Source organism: Nilaparvata lugens, unplaced genomic scaffold (assembly GCF_014356525.2).
Source record: "Nilaparvata lugens isolate BPH unplaced genomic scaffold, ASM1435652v1 scaffold4198, whole genome shotgun sequence".
Lineage (NCBI taxonomy): Eukaryota > Metazoa > Arthropoda > Insecta > Hemiptera > Delphacidae > Nilaparvata > Nilaparvata lugens.
Window position 1 is genome coordinate 7,613 of NW_024090562.1, and position 20,631 is coordinate 28,243.

Here is a 20,631-nt window from a genome sequence, read left to right on the forward strand (position 1 = left end):
GAGGGGGCTCTTATTGCCTCAATTTCGCCCACATCACTTTTGAAATTATTGTAAAATGTAGATAAAAGGCATTTATCTATCTAGACAAGACAGTGGTTCGGATGGACACGTTAAGCCGTCGGTCCCGGCTGCCTAAAAAGTAGTCGTTAGGTCATGTCAGAGGCCCTGAAATTGATCAGTTGCGACCTGAAAACTCTGAAACCAGACCTAAACCAGCCAGGTCACTCGATATTATTATTATTATCATCATCCATCTATGAGGCTATCTATCTAATTACAATGAATTCTGGATTTTGTGCAAAAGATGCCACACAGGCTTAAATGTTTCTAACTAGATTGGGTGTGCACAGAGAGAGAGCGGTCAGCGGTCAGGGCGGTCTTAGAAGAATTAGCAAAAACTTTCAACTTCAGTGATCAGAAATACTATCACAACTCAGTATTATTATCATGAACAATATGTCATAGTGTGCTTTGAACAATACTGTATCATCATATCATGCTATGTTCGGGAGTGAATGGTTTGTTTTGGAATTATTATTGAACTGAAAATACCAAATTAGAATACATTATGCCCGGTGCTACTTGGGATACAAATACAACGAGAATGCTGAGTCGATGGAAGAATGTTGTGCATTCTGTACGTTCAAGGTTAGTAATTCACTTCAATCTGTCAGTATTTATTGAATGTGGAGCTCCCATCTTATTTTCAAGGGGTGCTGACAGTTAATATGTCACTATAAATAGTAGTATCGCACAAATAGAATTGCATGCTAAATTAATTAATGTTTTGATTACATGACTAGAATAAAACATAATCTTCTGCCACTGTTATGAATTAATACATTAATTATTATACTTTAATGATACTTTAGTAGTCTTCTGCCTCTGTTATGTAATAATACATTAATTATTATACTTTAGAAATTTACGGTGGTATGTTGGTTTAGTTGAAGCCAAGGTCTATGAATAAAGGTCATGACACTCGTGTTCCTTACGGAGCAGCCATTTTATGGGGTCTTCATGGCGGTACATTTGAAAATCCAATCAATTTTTTAATAATTGAATTTCAATAATAAATTATTCAATTATCCACTTATTTATCATTAAAAATTGTTCTTATTTTTGTAACCTAAGAGTTACGATTCATAAGGCATTGGGACAAGACAGAGATATGCGAGGCCAACTGCAAAAAGAGTTTAAAGTTCCCGATAGATTAATCTAAAAATCATTAATTCAGTTTCTAGTATTCTGCTAAATACTATAATTCTGTAGGAGGAATTTTTTTACAATTCCAATTACTAATATCATATTATGTTCAATCCACAATGATAAGAGCTAAAAATAAATTTGAAAATTGGTGAACTAGAACCCCCTCAAAATGGCGATTTTGCAATGCATCACGGAATTGTGTCATGACCTGTGTATTTATTGACATTGGTTGAAACTAATGCCCTAAGTTGTATAAATAATTCAATCAATATTCATTTTCGAAATAAAATTTTCTCAATCTGTGGAGATTGATGAGTGTCATAAAGTGGATTCAGATCTATTTTGTCACAACCAATTATTTTTTGATAAATCCAAGAAAAATACTAGTATGTTACAAAATTATTGATCTCCAGTAAACTAGAACTGATCTAATCTTGAACATTGAGGAGCTCAATCTATACAGTGAATGAAGCCATCTAGTTGGTATTTGGCTGACCTATCTAGGTGAAATGCTGTCATTGGTCGAGACAAGACACGCCCACGGTAGACGAAGTGTTGATTGGATGGCTGGTTGTCATTGGCTGAGCCAAAATACGCCCATTGTGTGGGCGGAGCCTACTTCAGCTGAATGGTTTCAATAAAATGTTGATAGTTTCTACAACAGACCTTTTGACAAAGACAGTGTGCTATCTTTTCCCTATGCTTCCACCATGATATGTCTGACAACTATCAATCAGATGTTTCCATTTACAGAGTGAAATTTGCTTGCAGCTCCTTTTTCAATAATGTTAGTTAACTTGAGATTAATGGTGTTCAATAACCGAAACCTCGTATCTATTATTATATAGGTTATAACAAGTCGTTTTATCCATTAGTCATTTATTTTTTCATCTATATACTGCAGTTCTGTACAATCACCTTCACTTTATTCTCAAGAAAATATTACAGTGGATCAGATTGAATGATAAGAACAAGAAAAAAGGAAGAAGTTGACGAGAATAAGGAGAGAAGGAGCAGAAGTTGAAGAAGAAGAGGAAGAGAAAAACAAGAAGATGATGAAGGAGGAGAAGAAGGCGAAGAAGGAAGAGAAGAACAAAACGAGGAAAATTATAAATTAAAGTACAGTAACGCAATGAGTAACTAAATAGGTAGAAAACAGGCAGATAAAACGATTATTATGTTGTCAAAAATAACTTTCCCCACTCTACATAAATGAGAAAGTGATAACAAACTGTTAAGCAGGACACTCCAGGCTAATCATGCTATCAAGTGGTGACATACTTCAAACTAAAACTGAGCAAACATTAGCTACATGAGTAGGGATTGAAGGGTACAACCAGTATAGCTCTTATAAATTGTGTTCAAATGACTCCCCTCAAGTGTTTTAGACTACTATTCGCCAAATTATAAAAATTATTCTAGAATTATTATTATTATTATTATTATTAAACGAAAATCCAAACAAAAAATCCATTATAGAATAGTGTAGGTAATTCTAGAATTATACAAGATACTAGGACTTTACTACTATACAGTAGAATTATTTTATTAACAGCAAGTCGCCAGCATAATTACAACATATTTAGGGTATTTACCCTCCTAGGTTGAAAAACTCGATCAAATACTAGTTGCTAGTTGATGGAGCATAGTGGACAGCATAGAAGTATTACAAATTAAATTCTTTACTAATCCTCGGCTTTCTCTCGAGATCGTCCGTTCACGACAATGACAAATTACATTGCTCTATCGAACGTGCTGCTTAACTCACATGTTGCATCTAGCCATGAGGCCAAACAGGTTTCCATGACCGTAAGATGCTAAGATAGCTAATGATGATTTTCAGAATTTTCTATTAGTCTATTTAAACTATTAATAAAGCTAAGTAAAAATTCTATACAAATTTCACTGAGTGTAAGTTGAAAGCTGTTAGAAACGTAACGAATATCATTATCAATATTTATGAAAATGAAAGAACATTGCTATTGCTAACATTTAATTCAAAAATTCATTTCCATTAAATGAAATAATTATTAATGATAATAGGCAATTTTATGTGCAATAGAACGGCTTAAGCCTTTGTATATTGCAGCTGTCAATGAAGATCAATTAATGTATCAATCATATTAACAGTGTCAAAAATCTCTTATCTGGCTTCTTGCAAAGATTTTATTATTTTTTTTAATAAATTGGAATGTTTAAAGAAGTCGATTCTATTTGGCCAAACGGTTGCCTATTGTGATACATCTTTCAAGAGGCGATGTATAACTTCTCACATAGGCATGAAACTTATGGAAATTCCTATACTGGAATGATTATGATCAGTCATCAAACACAACAGTTGGGGAAGAGCGTGTGTGCCAGTCGCGTCCGTGTAAAGGCGAAGCGGCCTGTACAGGTGATCGAAGAACAATAATCTTTCCACCTTATAGGCTGGTAGCGGAATTTCCCTTACCACACCTTTTCCAACTGTATTTGAGAAAGTAGTAATTGTAATTGAGAATAGTCATTTGTATTTGAGAAAACGTCAGATGTAAATGAGAAGAGTCAATTGGATTTGAGAAGTCATCACTTGTAATTGAGAATATTGAATTTTAATTGAGAAAGAATCATTTCAATTTGAGATCATACGATTTGAAATCGGGAAGTTGTCAGTTTTAATTGGGAAATGATTTTGAAAAACCAGTACTTCCAGTACCTACTTATATTTTTTATAACTGTACTCATATAAAATAATATGATAATATATTTAATTTTCCAATAAAACGTTTAGTTTTTGTATAAAACATTATTTTCAAGCCCCAAAATCCATTGAAGAGATGCCAAATTGTTTGATCAAGAGATTCAATTGATTGATGATAAAGTTCAATTGCGCCATAAACATAGAGAATTTGATCTTCATCAAGTGCAATATTTCACAAAATGTTTGGAGACAGAAGTCGCGTGGTACATAGAAATAATACTCATTAATCATTCGTAAACAGTAGAGGGGAAATACTTTCACCATTGAAAATATTAATTTTCCCCCATGCGAAGACCATGATAGTAATTGGAATATTGTGTATGTGGTACAGTATCCTTTGCTGCTCAAATCAATTTAATTTCATTTTTTTTATTAACGTACTTACAATCAAACCTGTACTGTAGACTACAGAAGAGTCACGACATGTCAATTGGAACATTTTCTCATTTTCAATTGATATATTCTCATTTACATTTGACGATTTCTCAAATACAAGTCACTATTCTCAATTAAATGTGATGACTTCGCAAATACAATTGACTATTCTCATCTACATCTGACATTCTCTCAATTACAAGTGACTATTCTCAAATACAATTGATACTTCCTCAAATAAAATTGGAAAAGGTGTAGACGGTCTTGTCTGGTCTGCAACGGTCTGGGCTGGTCTGGAGGAAACATACACCTTCCTACACTGAAACAGTCTGGAGAGGAAATTCGGATGTGAACTGGTCTGACGACATTCAAATTGTTTTGTTTTTCTTCCAGTCACACGGACGCTTTTCTCCACTTTCTACACTAGCCGTACAGTGAAGTCTATAATTTATAACCGTCTATAGTTCAGTTATTGTGTATTCAGCTCATGTCTATTTAGTTCTTTTCTGTGCTCTTCTATCATAGAGAAACAATAGCGTAAGTAGATATCCCATGGTATAGGACGTTTATGTCGCAACTTTTACTGTTATCTCAAGTCAATTACTGTCGATTATTGTTGACTTTTACTGTTATGACCGGGTAAGAGTGTATGAACGGCACAATATGAGAGACTACCAGCGTCATAAAGCTTCACAGGAAAGAACTTCGTGGACTATCAGCTTGAGATAACAGTAACAGTTGCGACATAAACGCCCCTATACCATGGGATATCTACTCATGCTATTGTTTCTCTATGATTCTATTCAGTTCTTAGTCCTTGTGTTTGTGTATTAAACGTTCTGCCATAATGATAGATAATTGAATGTTGATAGAGTTCTCAATTCGATTCATTTATTGCCAATTTAGAATATTCAAGACATATTACAAACTCTTTATAATATGACATATCATTAAAAATATGAATACATGAACATGATTATTCATACACATACTTAAATAAAATATAAAATCTAGGCATCACCAGCAAAAAGAAACTCTTTGCCCGCTGGTGAGAGTTGCAAAACAGTAAAATAAAAACATAATATTTCGAAATAATTCAGAAAATAGAGGTTCAAATTAAACTAATAATTACAGTAGAAACTTTAGAACAGTGGAAAAATCAACAAATAATATGCAGAGAAAAACTATAAAATAAAAATATAGGAAATGAACCGCTATATTTAATGTAAAAAAATATTCTCTCTTAATCCAACCATATAACTGTTAAGTTAAAATATCAAGTTTATTCTACAAGACTTTCATTGATCAGAAGGCAGATAATTTACACAAGCAGTAAAACTGATTTACCTTTTGATTTGGATTTCAAAATTAGTAAAAAGAGCTTGAAAGAGTTAGTAAAGTTAGTAACAGTCTATTATGGTTTTGAACCATATTCCAACTTAAACAAAATTATTGCATTATATCAACTACTTCAACTAGAACTAAAATTATCTAAAGGTGCGTACAGACTCATGCGCCACGAACACGAGCATTTCGCTTCTCATCTGCTGATTCTTTGTTAATTATGTATCTTACTATTTCTGAACAAATACAGATGAGATAAGCATAGCATCAGCTGATGAAAAGAGAAATGTACGTGTTCGTGGTGCATAAGTCTGTACGCACCTTTAAGAAGTAAATCTTTGAACTGTGTTTATTAACAATTCTCAAGATCGGTCTCAGCCAAGCACACTCTGGTTGCCTAGCAACTAGCAACTAATCAGAAACTGTTTTACTAGCTGGATGTTGGACAACCAGACCGTTCACTGAGAACGTACTTGAGAATCGTTTATAAAAACAGAAATCTATAGGCATAGTTAGAAATATATACCATCAATATTTGAATTTAAAGGTCAGAGAACTCTTAACAGAAGTTTATTTATTATGTAAACCTGCCTTTGTAATTTCAATATCAATGAATGAAATGCATTGTATTTCAATGCAATGTAATTTCAAATTTTGGTATGACTTTTTTGGCAAATAAAATTTTAAATTTCAAATGTTACTAAAATCTCAAATGGAATGAATGAATCAGCACAACAGAAAAAAAAATATTACTATGGAATAGAAGACAGACAATAAAAAATAGAAAAAATATAATTCCTCCATATTCTATTGAAATTATGAGAATTATTGAAAAGTTAACCACACTGAGTATCTCAATTAGTGTAACCCCGCGGAGATAATGTATTTCCAATTGTGGTAAAAATTCAAAATTTTGAAAATTGTATCTTACTCCTTTCTTCTCATTCTATTAATTCCTTTCCAACGCACTTTCTCTCTAATATCGTACTTTTTGAAACATACTCATTTTCTTCTCCTAGCCTTTAATTCACACTTTGCGAAAAAACATTCAAATAATTCCTTCAGAATATCATGAACTGTCGTGAAAAAAAACCCTGAATCAATAACCCATGCAAGCTTTGAAATGCTATTCTCACATTGACACGAAGCTCTTATATATACTTGGGTTTACATAAAAAGTATATATACCATGATACTCTTGTGTATACTTGGGCTTACATGAAAAAGGTATATAGAACCTCATGCAGGTGAATTGACACGAGACTGTAATGTACAGTGCTTGGGTTTACATGAAAAGTATATAAGACCTGTATATGTATAGAATGCAGTATTATATGACTCCGTGGGCTATATAGGACTTGTAGGGAGAATTTTATGACTCGTTCTAACGGCAAGAAACACATATAATGTGACTGGCGGGTAATTTGAAATAGAAAGCTGTAATCAAAAGTTCAGTTTGTGTGCCACACGTTAAGCCCTATCGGTCATCAACTTTTCCCTTCCCACTATTTTTTCCCTTACTTTTTTCTATTCTTCCTTTATTTCTAATCTTCCCTGCTATTTATTTCCCTTCAATTCCTACCTTTTTCATGCTCTTTACCTTCCATTCGTGTGTAGATACAATTCATGGATATTACGTTTTTAGGAATCTGTTTATTTATTTATTATTTGAAAATACATTCGAGAGCACAAGAAATGACATTCCACAAATTGCTCTCTCAACACGATCAAATGAACAATGGATAATACAGTGTTGAACAAAAGAAAATGATGTGGAGAATATGACAGTCCATGCTCGGTTTGTGAAAGTAAACTTGTAGCAAAAATACGAATGGATGTTTCAGCCCAACTGTGGTCGCGCTGATAAACTATCGATTAGATAAGTTGAGATTCATACGCCTGTTACTCTCTTTGGAAGGGTGACCACTTGTAGAGCCGATTCCTCTGAATATCATTTAAGAATCTGAAAATAGATTCCCGGTGTAACTTCTTCAAAAATCATTATTTAAGAATCTCAAAATAGCTTCCCGGTGGTTCGGAACTCACCTAAACTCTCTCTCCACTCAACTCTAATCATCTCCCCTTCGATGTACCATATAAATAATAATAGACAAATGATCAATAATGTGCACAGAATGTGACTGATTTATTAATTTATTTATACAATATGACCATTTCCACCGAGTCTAACAAGACCCAAGTACTAAACAAAATTAGCACTGTACATGAATAAACTAGAAGTATTAATGTAAAACTGAAATTATAATAGATGAGCACAGTAAAAATTAATGTAGATTACTACAAGAACAAGATAGAAAGATAGACATAGAAAAATAAGAAGAAAAAAAAGGTTGATAGATAGAATTATGTTGATGGGTTGATTTGATTTCATTAGAAATTTAGGGTGTATGCATACAGGGAGCGGTCAAGCGTTCAGAGCTCCAGCGGTCGTTAGAGGGTATAGACAAATATAAGGGTATAACAAATATGAATAAAGTTAAATTTTTCAGTTTATCCTCAACTATTACAATTTAAAATTTCCAGTGCTCAAAATTTAAAGAATCAAGAATTTTATTTGCTGTAAAACTTAACAAAAAAGCTATATGGATATCTTAATCTGTACTCAAAACAAGTTTTATACTTGACAAAATATCCGTGTTGCCAAAATATGCGAGATTTCAATCTTTTCATGCAAGACCATGAAGACTGGATAATTATATTCAAATCAACAACTCTGCAAGATGTATATAATTTAAATACTTGACAGATATTGTATTCTGACCAAATAATATTAAACTATGCACTAGTATTTTAAACTCAAAACTTGATTACTCGACTCATGTCGTTTTTCCACCCAACTCTTCAACTCTGCATCGACTGAATGGTCATTCAATAAGTAACGAGAAAAATCACTAATTTTGAAAAACGGTTGAATTGATCCATATGAAACTTTCAAAACATGAAGTTGGCAACCTTGCGATGACATCAGATCAGCTTTTCCACCGTATTTCGTGAACAGAATCGCAAATTGACTCAGTTAATTGACTCAGCTAAAAACAAGTCCGCTTGAGAATTGCACCATATCCAATTAAATACGGCGGAACAACTGATCAGATGACATCGCAAGGTTGCCAACTTCATGTCCTGAAAGTTTCATATGGATCAATTTAGCCTTTTTTGAGAATTAGTAATTTGTCTCGTTACTTATTGAATGAACATAAGTTTGATATGGATCAATTTAGCTGTTTTGATGGCCAAATCTCAACTTTTTTAATTCAGAATATAATCCTCCTAGGACCGCTCTGACAACTGACCGCTGACCGCTCTCTGAGTGCACCCTCAACGATGTCGAATAAAGAATGTCGTCCGATGAGCGATTTCCGATGAGCGATTCGGCAAAAAATAGTCCACTGAGCGATCCATTGTTCAGAATAACAATGAGGATAGGCAGACGCTAAGAATGGGAGGACTTGGGTGTCATTAATCATCAGGAACTGTGATAGAGGAAGGCAAATGGGTAGTGTCGTGTGTATACTCGCAATATGATATATTGATGATAATGATTGAATCAGAAATTCAGAACCCACCACATTCCATAAAAAACTCCTTAAGGCTGTGCAAAGGCTAAAAATAAGCTTTCTACTGGTGATATTTTTCAAAGTTTTTCGATTTGTATATCATTAAGCTATCAAAATGAAAAAGTTTTCTTGGGAAAACATTCTTTTCCGTTCATTACTTTTTGAGATATGAGTGTCTAAAGTTTAAATGTTTGGGACAGAAGATTTCAAAGAGAGATAAATCCTCTTCATGGTATTGTTGAAACAGAAAATCGGACGTAATCGAATAAAGCCACTCAGCTGACTTCATCAGTGCGCTGTTCATATGTGTTGCAATAATAATTCTGAGTGTGATGTCAAATCAATAATATTATTGTGTGAGAAAGCTCTCTCTACTCAAAAGCAGACAGGCAGACTAGTCAGCCCCGTGATTCGAATCATAGTGACGTCACAGCATTGTTTTGCATTCGTCGCCGCCCGGTGTCGGAAATTTCAAACTCACAGTCTGCTAATATAATATGGAGCATTATTTTCTGTGTGATTCACTGTAAACTGTCAGCATTGACTGATTAAGAGGCGTATTGATGTTAAACATAAGGAATGCTGACATTGAATTTCAGCACTATAGAACGATGTCACAGAAATACGTTGTGGACATCAGAAAGTTCCTAATTTTATGTATACAATGATATTATGATATATATATATATATATATATATATATATTATATATATATATATATATTATATATATATATATATATATAATAAGAGAGAATAGGGTTGTGTTTGTTCGTTTGTTTGCATCAAAACACGTCAACTTGTGGATTGCATACCGGAAAAACGGGAATGAATTAGATCTCCAAATTTTGCACATGCATTCTAAAAATATCAATCTCGTGCACCTCAAAGCCCAAATTTCATTTTTCCTTCTAGATTTTTCAGAATTAATGTTCAAATTTCATTCATGTCCATAACATTATATTTAAAGAACTATAATCTAGAAAGATTACCTTTTCGGAACAGTTGTTACGGTTGATATTGGCAACAAAATTGATTAATAGTTTAATTTTGTCAGGTCGGCAGTAAGTTGAGGATGGTATCTAATCAAGATTTGAGTACTGTCAATAAGGTTAGCATCAATAACTTATTTTAAATACATTTATTAAAAAATAATTTGACTGGGCACTTCTGCTCTAATCAGAACTATACTCGGGAGTGTAGATAATATCTTAATGTTTCAGAAACAAAATTTTATGACGGGAGTTATTTTTTCATTCCCGTAGCGAAGCACGGGGACCTGCTAGTAGTATGATATATGATATAGTAGTAGTAGAGTAGTAGTATAATATAGTAGTAATATATAATATACTATCTAGAGCATTACGAGAAAAGGCCATTAGTTTTCGTTTTCGTTGTCTACAATCTACTAAATTTAGTTATGTGCCGCCACCATTGAAATACATGCATTACATTCAACACTCTCAAGCTACCTTCGCCGCTTCATCATAATTATTTTCACCCTGAGGAATAGGGGTCTTTACTTATAAGCCTTTCCAATCACTCCCCGGAAGTACAGTATATCTTCCAATAAATCCCTGAATTTTCGCTATTACTTTCCAGCTATAAAGCCGAAACTTCACAACCATTCAGAAATTGAATTCTCAAATCTTCATTCATTAAATACAAATTGGATAAGTAATCGTCCGATTTTGAGACTGAGTAATGACCATTCTAAAATTATTGAGAAACCCTTAAGCTTTTAGGAGTGGCCGTTTAGACGCTTTATTGGTTGCCTAAAAACAACAGTCGTTAAGTCATGTCAGAATCTCTGAAATTTATGAGCAGCGACCAGAAAATTTCAACACCAGACCTAAGCTAGCCAGGTATCTAGATATTTATTTATTTCACCCTTAATTTTGTATGAGGAGTGAAATCGTCAAAGATGTAAACTTACACACTGATGCGTTGTTCTGTCTCGTAATTCGACGTTAACGAATTTGAGTCTCACAGCTTTTCACCCAAATTAAACTCGAAAAGAACTTGATAGGGTCTTCTCCGAGATAATTAGAATACCGTAATCTTTCTACTCACCGTTTATTATCTCATCCTATACTATTAAACGAGCAACTTCTGTTTATATGTTCAAGATGTTTGGATGTTTAGATGTTTATATGATTGTATTTCACCGAATCTCGAAAACGGCTCTGACGATTCTCACGAAATTCAGAACATAGTAGGTTTATAATATGAAGATTCGATTGCACTAGGTCTCATCCCTGGGAAAACTCGCTGAAGGACATTAAAAGGATAATTATTATTCATCCTTGGAAAAACAGGTGATAATAATTATCATTATTTCGTCGTCTTTTGGTGATGGAAGTGAGTGAGCAAGTTCATGTGTGTGGGACTGTGTCAAAATTATGACTCAGCTGTTGAACTTTTGTAATCACTCAATCAGGTACTTACTTCCGGTTGCAAAAAAGCCGGGTTATTTTCAATCCTGATTAATTCCAGCAGATCCATCTTTTTGAAATGGTCTTCTCTGATTTGGTTCACGTGAAGTTAATCAGGATTAAAATTTAACCGGCTTTTGTGCAACTGGGCCTTTGTGAGGGAAATTTTTGCATTCCTCTCGGAATTAATCTGAATTTTCTGTGATTAGATAGAACATTTTTAAAGAACATTTCTGTATGAATGTTATTATAATTTCTTCTTTCGTAATACATTTTTTATGCTTTTGTACTCCAGAGCGAAGCTCGGTCCCCGATATTTATAGCCTACCTTACCTCGATACTTAACTCTGATTACCTCGACGAGGAACTGTTGATTAAACCATCATAACAACAAATTAATTTGTCAACAAAATGAAATAAGTTTCTCAATCAATTTTTTTTAGAAAACAAGTTGCTGTTGTCCAATGTAGAGCAACAAAAGTTGTCAATTTTTGCCCAGACGAGCGTAGTCGGCGTAGACTTGCAGAGGTGGACATTTTGTTGGCCACTTTCTCATTGTAGGAAAAACACTGAGTAGGAAACAAAATTTTTGTTGAAAGCACGGATTTTTATAACTCAAGAATAGGAGAGAATTTCGCCAATGTGATGACACATTATTGTTCCTCTCGTCAATTTACTATCAATCCTGAGAGTTTGAGCGATCTACAAGTTGACGAGAATGTTGCTGTGCTTTTCACGAAATTTAGATTTCGGTGAACAAACTACGGTACGCTCTCAGGTCAAAAAATTAACTACTTTTGTTGTTCTACGTACGAGAATAGCAACTTTCATATGAATGATTTCTTCATGGAATTTCGGTATTTTGTTGAAAACATACTACGTTCTCAGGTCAAAAAATTGACAACTTTTGTTGTTCTACGTATGAGAATAGAAACTTTCATATAAATGATTTCTTCATGGCATTGAACTCAAATTCGAGTACTCCATGAAATCGGTATAAGATTGTAAGGTGATTGAAAAATCTAATCAAGTTCTAGTTAACTTCAAGCCTACAGGATTGCATGTCTGCAATAGGCTACTTTCAACCAAAAAATTCAATTGGTATTTTTACTTATTCAATACCCAGTCGCCAATTATAAGGTGCTGTGCAAGGCTGTTGGTTTCGTGAAATTTTAACAAGTCTTGTCTAAGGAATAAATGAACAGAATTTCGTATTCATGAGATTTGAGAAAAAGGAAAATCTATTTTCTCTTCTTTTTGGCGAGTTCCAAGTGATGTATTGACATGACCTATCTAACATGACTACCGAATCTTTTAATTTCAAATATAGAATTGAAGCAGTTTTGTAACAAAGTCTTTCGAATTTTCCCAATTTAGGATAGTATAAAGGCTTGCATTATCTAACGTATAGTATAGTATACGATAGTATAAATCTTGTATCATGACTCGCGAATCTTTTAATTTTAAATATAGAATTGATTCAGTTTTGGGACAAAGTCTTTTGAATCTTCCCAACGTAGGATAGTATAAAGGCTTGTATTTAGTATAGTAGGATGATATATGAACCCTAGCTATTCACTAGCCTTGGAATCTTCCTGCATTGTATATACCGCGTGATTGAAAAAGGACTTAACAACTTTAAAAAGTAATATAAATCTTATTAAACAAGGTACAGAGCTGGTTTTGGAGTTGTTTTGAAGGAAAACACTTCAAGTATTTTTACGTTAAACTAAAGATTTTCTATGTGACTTCCGTTGGTTATCCTGCAGACATCCCATCGATAATCGATTTCTTCCCAGACTCGCACTAGCATTCCACGTGTAACTTGCTCAACAGCAGCGCAAATCGGTATATGTATTGTTGAAAAATGAATGATATGCTTCACTTGTAACCTATATAACCCTAGAGTTAAGATAGATGAGACTTAAGGTAATGGTGTAACGACTGAATCTTGTTTCTCATTGGTTCAATAATTTGTGTTAGTGTCAGCAGAACATTCAAGTCTTGATTATATTTATATCAATGTTGAATTGTAGAAGATAGTTTCTTCATTCATTTCGACTGCGATAACAAAGTATTTTGAAATTAAACAACGATACGCAGTCAATATTATTAATAATTTTGTATGTTGTTTAAAGCATCAATATAGTGAATTAAATTATCACTTGGTATATCACTATACGTGTATAGTGATATACGTATATAGCTGGTAGGTACAATACTTTGGATTATGAATCCATAATGTATTATGGACCCTTAATGTATTCTCATCTGGAAGACATGTATTTTTATTTTGTTTCTTGAAAATAATAGGCTATCAAAGTATTCAATCTGGTAGAATTATTATTGAAGGAGATTTGCTCATTTGCATGAATTGATTGTACTGGTCTCTCTTAATTTTATCTCATGTTTGTGTATTATATGCTGTTTCACTGCGATGTATGTTGTTATACGATGCACTATATTATGCGCATTTCAATATTATCTTGAATTATTGGTAAATGTTTTCTAACTCATTTTATTAACAGAGAGTGTACATTATAATTCCTCTGAAAATTACACCTCTAATATGAAACAAGTTCGTGTATTTCTTTGTATGATATTTTTCAATTGATTTGATGTAATTTTTGTTTTACAGTTTAGCGGTGAAGAATAGCCAAGAAAACGGCGCGAAAAACAAAGACTCCAACCTAGATGCTCTATGCGACGGAGAACCTCTGTAAGTTATATTACCTTACCTATCATATAATATATCCTTAAAAACTTGAACCTTCGTTTGGGTATTATTTTTGAACAAGACAACGGAGTTTGTTACTATTTAACGCTCAGAAGAAAGCTTTGATACGGTTCTTTGGTCCAGTGATAAAAATGTTCTAGCACACCCATATTTTTTTAGAGAACATAAGCCCAATTTACAGCTTCATGTTTTAAAGCAGTCTCTTTTGTTTTCCAAAAACAGAACCCTTTTCAAAGAGTTGACACATGAATTATAATACACAGTTTAGGTAGCTCCAACCAGAGCATAAATTCACTTTGATAGAGAAAGAACCGTACTACGTTTACTATAAGTTTTCAATAAATGTCACACGTTTTCTATAAGTTTTCAATAAATGTCACACGTTTTCTATAAGTTTTCAATAAATGTCACACGTTTTCTATGAGTTTTCAATAAATGTCACACGTTTTCTATGAGTTTTCAATAAATGTCACACGTTTTCTATAATTTTTCAATAAATGTCACACGTTTTCTATAAGTTTTCAATAAATGTCACACGTTTTCAATAAATATCACATGTTTTCTATAAGTTTACAATAAATGTCACACGTTTTCTTTGAGTTTTCAATAAATGTCACTCAGTGTCCAAGAGAGATCACTACTTCTGATCTATTATTTTCAAAACAATTAAAATTTATTCTCATGATAATAATTGTGAGATTTGTACAGCCTTTTCATGTTTTTTCAAACACAAAATTTGAAAACTTGGTACCGTATTAGTTTACCCTGGAAAGATAAATAATAAATCACAATACATTATAGAGAGCATATTATCATAGAAAAGCAATAGCATAAGCATTTGATAAACATTTAGAGAGTTGGCGAGTTTTTCGAGAAAATTGCTTCTGTGATTCAGTACATCGTATCAATATGTATTCACAAATTTATAAAATGGAATTATAGTACGGTATCCTTTAAAATTAATAAAATAATACAAATTGTTTATATTGTTCTATTAATTTTAAAGATTACTATAATTCTATTTTATAAATACAAGAAAGTAGCCCTGGATTCATACATTTTAAAAGTATTCACGAATATATTAAATATATTTTCGGTATTTCATAAGGTGATCTCATTTATCATTCAGAATTTTTCTATTGTATTCATCTATAATATTGAGGTGATTTTTTATACGTACATACGAGCTAGAGATTTGCACTGCTATGTGATACCGTTTTGTTCAAAGTTTCATTGACATCGTTTCATTTGAGATTTCATATACTATATAAGATTCACGTTAAACTGTCAGAGACCCCCATTAACAACAACATCATGCTTCACTTTAAACCAATGGTGACAGTTCAAATGAGTGTATTTAAAGAAATGTTTAAAATATACCTAAACGAGTTATCATGTCACTGATTGAATGAATTTATTGTAAAAAACCGAATTTTTATTTTTTTCACTGCCTAGTGTAAGAAAATGTTTAGTGATTATTGTTTTTGTGTAGTGATTAATGTTTGAAGTGGAAGTGTATTTCACCTTTAATAATCAGTTGTTAATTCTGAGTTGAATTTTAGCAAAGAGCTGGCAAAGAATGGAAAACCAAGCTCTATTGTTTACACACTTTGGGACGCTATTTTTGATCCAATAAACATGAGAATCCAAGCAAATTGTTTCAGAAAAAAACACCTTCGCAAACTCCAATTTTGATTTTTCAGTTTTATAGTAGCCTAGTGATTTTTCAAGAACTTGTTGATGAAGTTATGGATATGTGCAAAATATATACAAGAGAGTTAATAATAATTGATTGGATATGATAAATATAGCAATTAAATAATAATAATAATAATGGAAACGCTTTGTTTGCTATATGCGGAGAGTGTAAACAATTCCAATATATCCAAAATATATTTGTCATGAAAAATGCTTTTTTACATCATTAAAAATTAAACTTTCTACGAACTATAAGAAAAATACTAACTTTCACTAAACATATTTCGGCGAGCGATAATAATTTCAAATAATTTTGATAATAATTTCAAATATGTGTGATAATAATTTCAAATATGTAGTGTATGTGAGCCTTTATCCTCCATATTTTTAGTAATGTTCCGTTTCTTATGAAAATAAGACTTCTATATTTTAATAGAACAAATCCCCGATACAAAATTAATATTGCTCATTAATCTGAACTACTGGACTGATTAACTTGAAATTTTGCATATAGATTCTTAATTTACCGAGGATGGCTAAGGCCCCAATTCTTCAAGATTTCATTACGTCAAGTTTCAAAGTAAACCCTTGAAGAGCACGGGTACTAACTAGTTTACTACATATACTGTTCACTATGATATACTCTTTAATATTGTATACTGTTTTATTACTGTTCATCAATTAATTTTTGTAGGAAAGTTTAATTAATCATGAAAAGAAGACTATATATTTTCATAAAAAAGTCCCTGGCCCATATAAATAGAGAGATCAGGTTCTTCTGTCTTCTCATATTCATGTCTAGATTATCAAACTAATCAATTGCTGGAAAAAACCTAGCTGAAGAGAGATTCACTCCTAACTATCAACATTTGTTGAATTGGAAATATTGAAGTGATTTATAAGTTATATTGACGGTTTTAAGTAAACTCCAATTTGGAGAATTAACTATGAAAAAAAAATAACTTTGTCACACTTTTTTATGTATTTAAACACGACATGCAGTCAATTATTAAGTAAATAATTGAAAACTTTTTCTTCTGACTGAAGTACTTTCGATCGTCTAGCGATCGATTTTCAACAGTGAAACATGTGATCGATTTTCAACAGTCAATTATTAAGTAAATAATTAAAAACTTTTGAAAATCGATCGCTAGACAATCAAAAGTACTTCAGTCAGTAAGTAAAAGTTTTTAATTATTTACTTAATAATTGACTGCATGTCGTGTTTGAATACATGAAAAAGTGTGTTAATACAAAGCAGCTCGGAATGGATCAAGAAACCATCACAAATAACTTTCTGTTTTTAATCTATTATTTTATGTTAAAAACTTTTCAAAAAAAGGTACTATAATGCTATTTTATAAACTAAGAGAGTCCGTAAGTGATTGAATAATTCATTCATTTAAACAATGTACGGTATAGTCTCAGAAATAACTACTCATAACACCAGAATATCATTTCTGTCAGGAGAGATCGTGTCTAGTAATAAATTAAAGCCTCCAAAAAATCACACTGAACAATACTCATACAGTAGGCCTACACAGTGCGAGTACACCTACATTCAAATTGAGCATTCGTATCTGACTTTCAGATCAATTTTAAAAGTTGAGATTAGTTTGTAGAATGTAGATAGAGATTATACCTTGCAATACAAGATCTCTAGTACAATGATTATAGTACCTTTTAAAGTTTTTCCTCAAGCTACTGGAATCTCCAGTATCTGCTCTATTATCTCTTCATTCGGAACCCACCTAAGACCCGCTCAATTATTATCACCAAACAATAGAAAACATACCTTATGAATGAAATTATTACAGTATCATCTATTAATGACGATTATAAATTATTTTTTGTAATTTTAGTATTAATGGAACTAGAAGACTAGTGTCACACAGAATAGATATCTCATAGATTTTAGATATTTCATTCAGTATCTGAGTGAAGTGTAATTCCTTGAGTTAGGTACTCAATGAAAAAATAAATTAAATATTGAAACCTTTCATGGTTTGATATTTTTCATTTTCCATATTTTCTGTATTGATTTGTGGAGTTGAAGGATTTTTAAAATGCATTACACATAGTGAACAATTGTCAGGTGTCAGGTTTTTAAGGAGCACCTTTCACAAATACTAGGCTTTTTAAGGGCTAACAACCATCATATAAATATGATAATACAATAAATAATCATCACTTACAAAATTACTTGAGATTCATATTCGATGATATATTATGTTAAATAGATTTTCTATTAGGAAAATCATCAATGACACAAAATTTAAGAATCGGACATTGTAAGAAAACTATGTGAACCTCTGTAAAATTGATATAATTATTGTACGGTACCTAAGAATAATAATATCAGGTATAAATTTGTGACTCTGGATGATAAAATTGATAATCTATTAAACTACTTGAGACCCAGATAGTGTTTTGGCGTGTCTGTTCCCATTACAATGAATTAATTCCATTGGAAGTCAATCTTTTTGTGAATATAAATCAGGTCTGCTTCTATTTTTGGCTTGGAGGGCTGGAAGTTTAATTATTAGTATTATTATTAAAACAAGGCCAGTTTGTACCAGATAGAGAGAAAGGTTTAATGGGAAGTCGTGTGATAGAGTGAGAAAGGAAGAGAAAGTTTGAGAGGGAGGTTTCTCGGGTCGATAGGTCGCATGTCTGCTTTCTAAAGCTTTTCTATTTTTAGAAAAACAAATTTTGAAAAGATGCTCCATTTAACGGCAACTCTCTATTCTCCAATTCTCCAACTAGACATCCTTTGTCAGACGTTCTCTTTTACAAGTTTTTGCTTTGAAACTAAAAAAATGTATTGAAGCCATCACTCGAGAATGTAATGAAAAGAATTCGCTTCATATTTTATTTATGATGATTTTTTATTCCCCTTCAAATTTCAGTGACACTATGAACATTTATTCAATCATCTATTTTTATACTGTTTTCACCAATTCACCCCTAAATTTATTCTATTCCACCTACATATTTATTAAAGCCCTTATTCCTATATTCGCTATTGTAACAAAGAATTCACTCATCTATTATATTTATTATTTTTATGTAAATTTTCTACTCTTCCCAAAATTCAATATCAATCCAAATTTCCAACACCTCCAAGTTCATATATATCTTGACCTTTATTAATTTCCAAATAAGGAAAACCTAGGACATTTTTTTTAAATATCTATAATTTTGGTTACTTAATTGAAAAATTGTAAGTTGATAAGGTTTTTGTCATAAGTTCCTAATTATTAGGTACAAATTATTCATAAATGAATGCTGATCATTAGAAATTCCAAATTATTTATTTATGTATTTATTTATACATTGATAGATACAATATAATTCTCAACTATGAATGATTGGGAATGGAACAACAGGCTTAAAGCCCAAAACTGTTCCTTTCCCAAATTTAGATAGAAATTGAAACTATTAAAACTGTATATTGTTTGATATTGACTGTAGGGTACTGATTAATATATTCCAAATAAGCTAGCATAATGACACCGTCGTCTTGCTTATTTCTTCACAAAGTACAAATTAGATTTAATATCAAAAATTGAAAGTACCGTACCGTACTTTGAAGAGTACGGCAGGCTATCTACATTAAAAAACTGGCCTACTTCTCTTTTACAACTCTCTTAAAAGTGTATACCGTACTGTGATCTTATATTGAACTATTCATATAATTATTATCATTCTTTGAAGAAATAATTGTGATTGTGTGTTTTTGTGTTGCAGGCCATCTTTGGAGGAGGTTCGTTGCTGGGGGAAATCATTCGATAAATTAATGAGAAGTTCAGGTAACTAGAATCGAAAATCTTATTTCAAATTTAAGAATGCATTTATCTTTGTTTTATATTGACATGTACGGTACGGTACAATAGCTTTGTTATGTCATTGCTTTCAAAAGTTAAGCAACAAAATTTACAAGTTCTTTAAAATCAAAATATAAATTTGATTCCTATTCCAGACCACATAAAGAACATTCAATATTGATCAATTTTATCTCTCATCAGTTTATTATTAGACATTTCACGCTCCTAATTAAACAATATAATATTATATGTTGAAAAGTATGATACAACAAAAGAAGTAGAAGCTGAAGTAGCTAAAGTTGGGGAATATTAATTTCCTACAGTTACCTTGAAAAGTGACCATTCCTGCACTGATTACAGAACGCAAAGAATCACTTTTCCGCTCTAGTGCGCAAAGTATTACTTTGCGTACTCTTAATTAATACTTTGCATATTATCTTGCAGCCATCCCAATCAGCTGTTGACATTGTTGGCGTGTATTTTAAATGCGAATTTGTAATCTATATTTTTTTCCGATTTTCAAATAAATAAAAATGGAACTAATTAAATATTATACATTTTGAATATTTTGAATATTATTATTATTAATTCATTATTTCAAATAATATTTTTTTTCATAAATTGCTTGGTTGAAAAATTATTTAGAATTAAGATATACTTACTCAAAATTATTCAAATTTTTCAATTA

General features: G+C 31.9%; 1 protein-coding gene across 1 annotated transcript; it reads left to right on the plus strand.

Annotated features, from left to right (window-relative positions):
- Positions 1 to 492: 492 nt before the first annotated feature.
- On the plus strand, positions 493 to 19,928 carry LOC111048338 (regulator of G-protein signaling 20; the record flags this gene model as incomplete). Its single annotated transcript, XM_039444306.1, has 3 exons — positions 493 to 648; positions 14,320 to 14,400; positions 19,867 to 19,928. Coding segments are annotated over exons 1-3 (223 nt in total), but the record flags the coding sequence as incomplete, so codon positions are not given.
- Between the last annotated feature and the right edge of the window lie 703 nt (positions 19,929 to 20,631).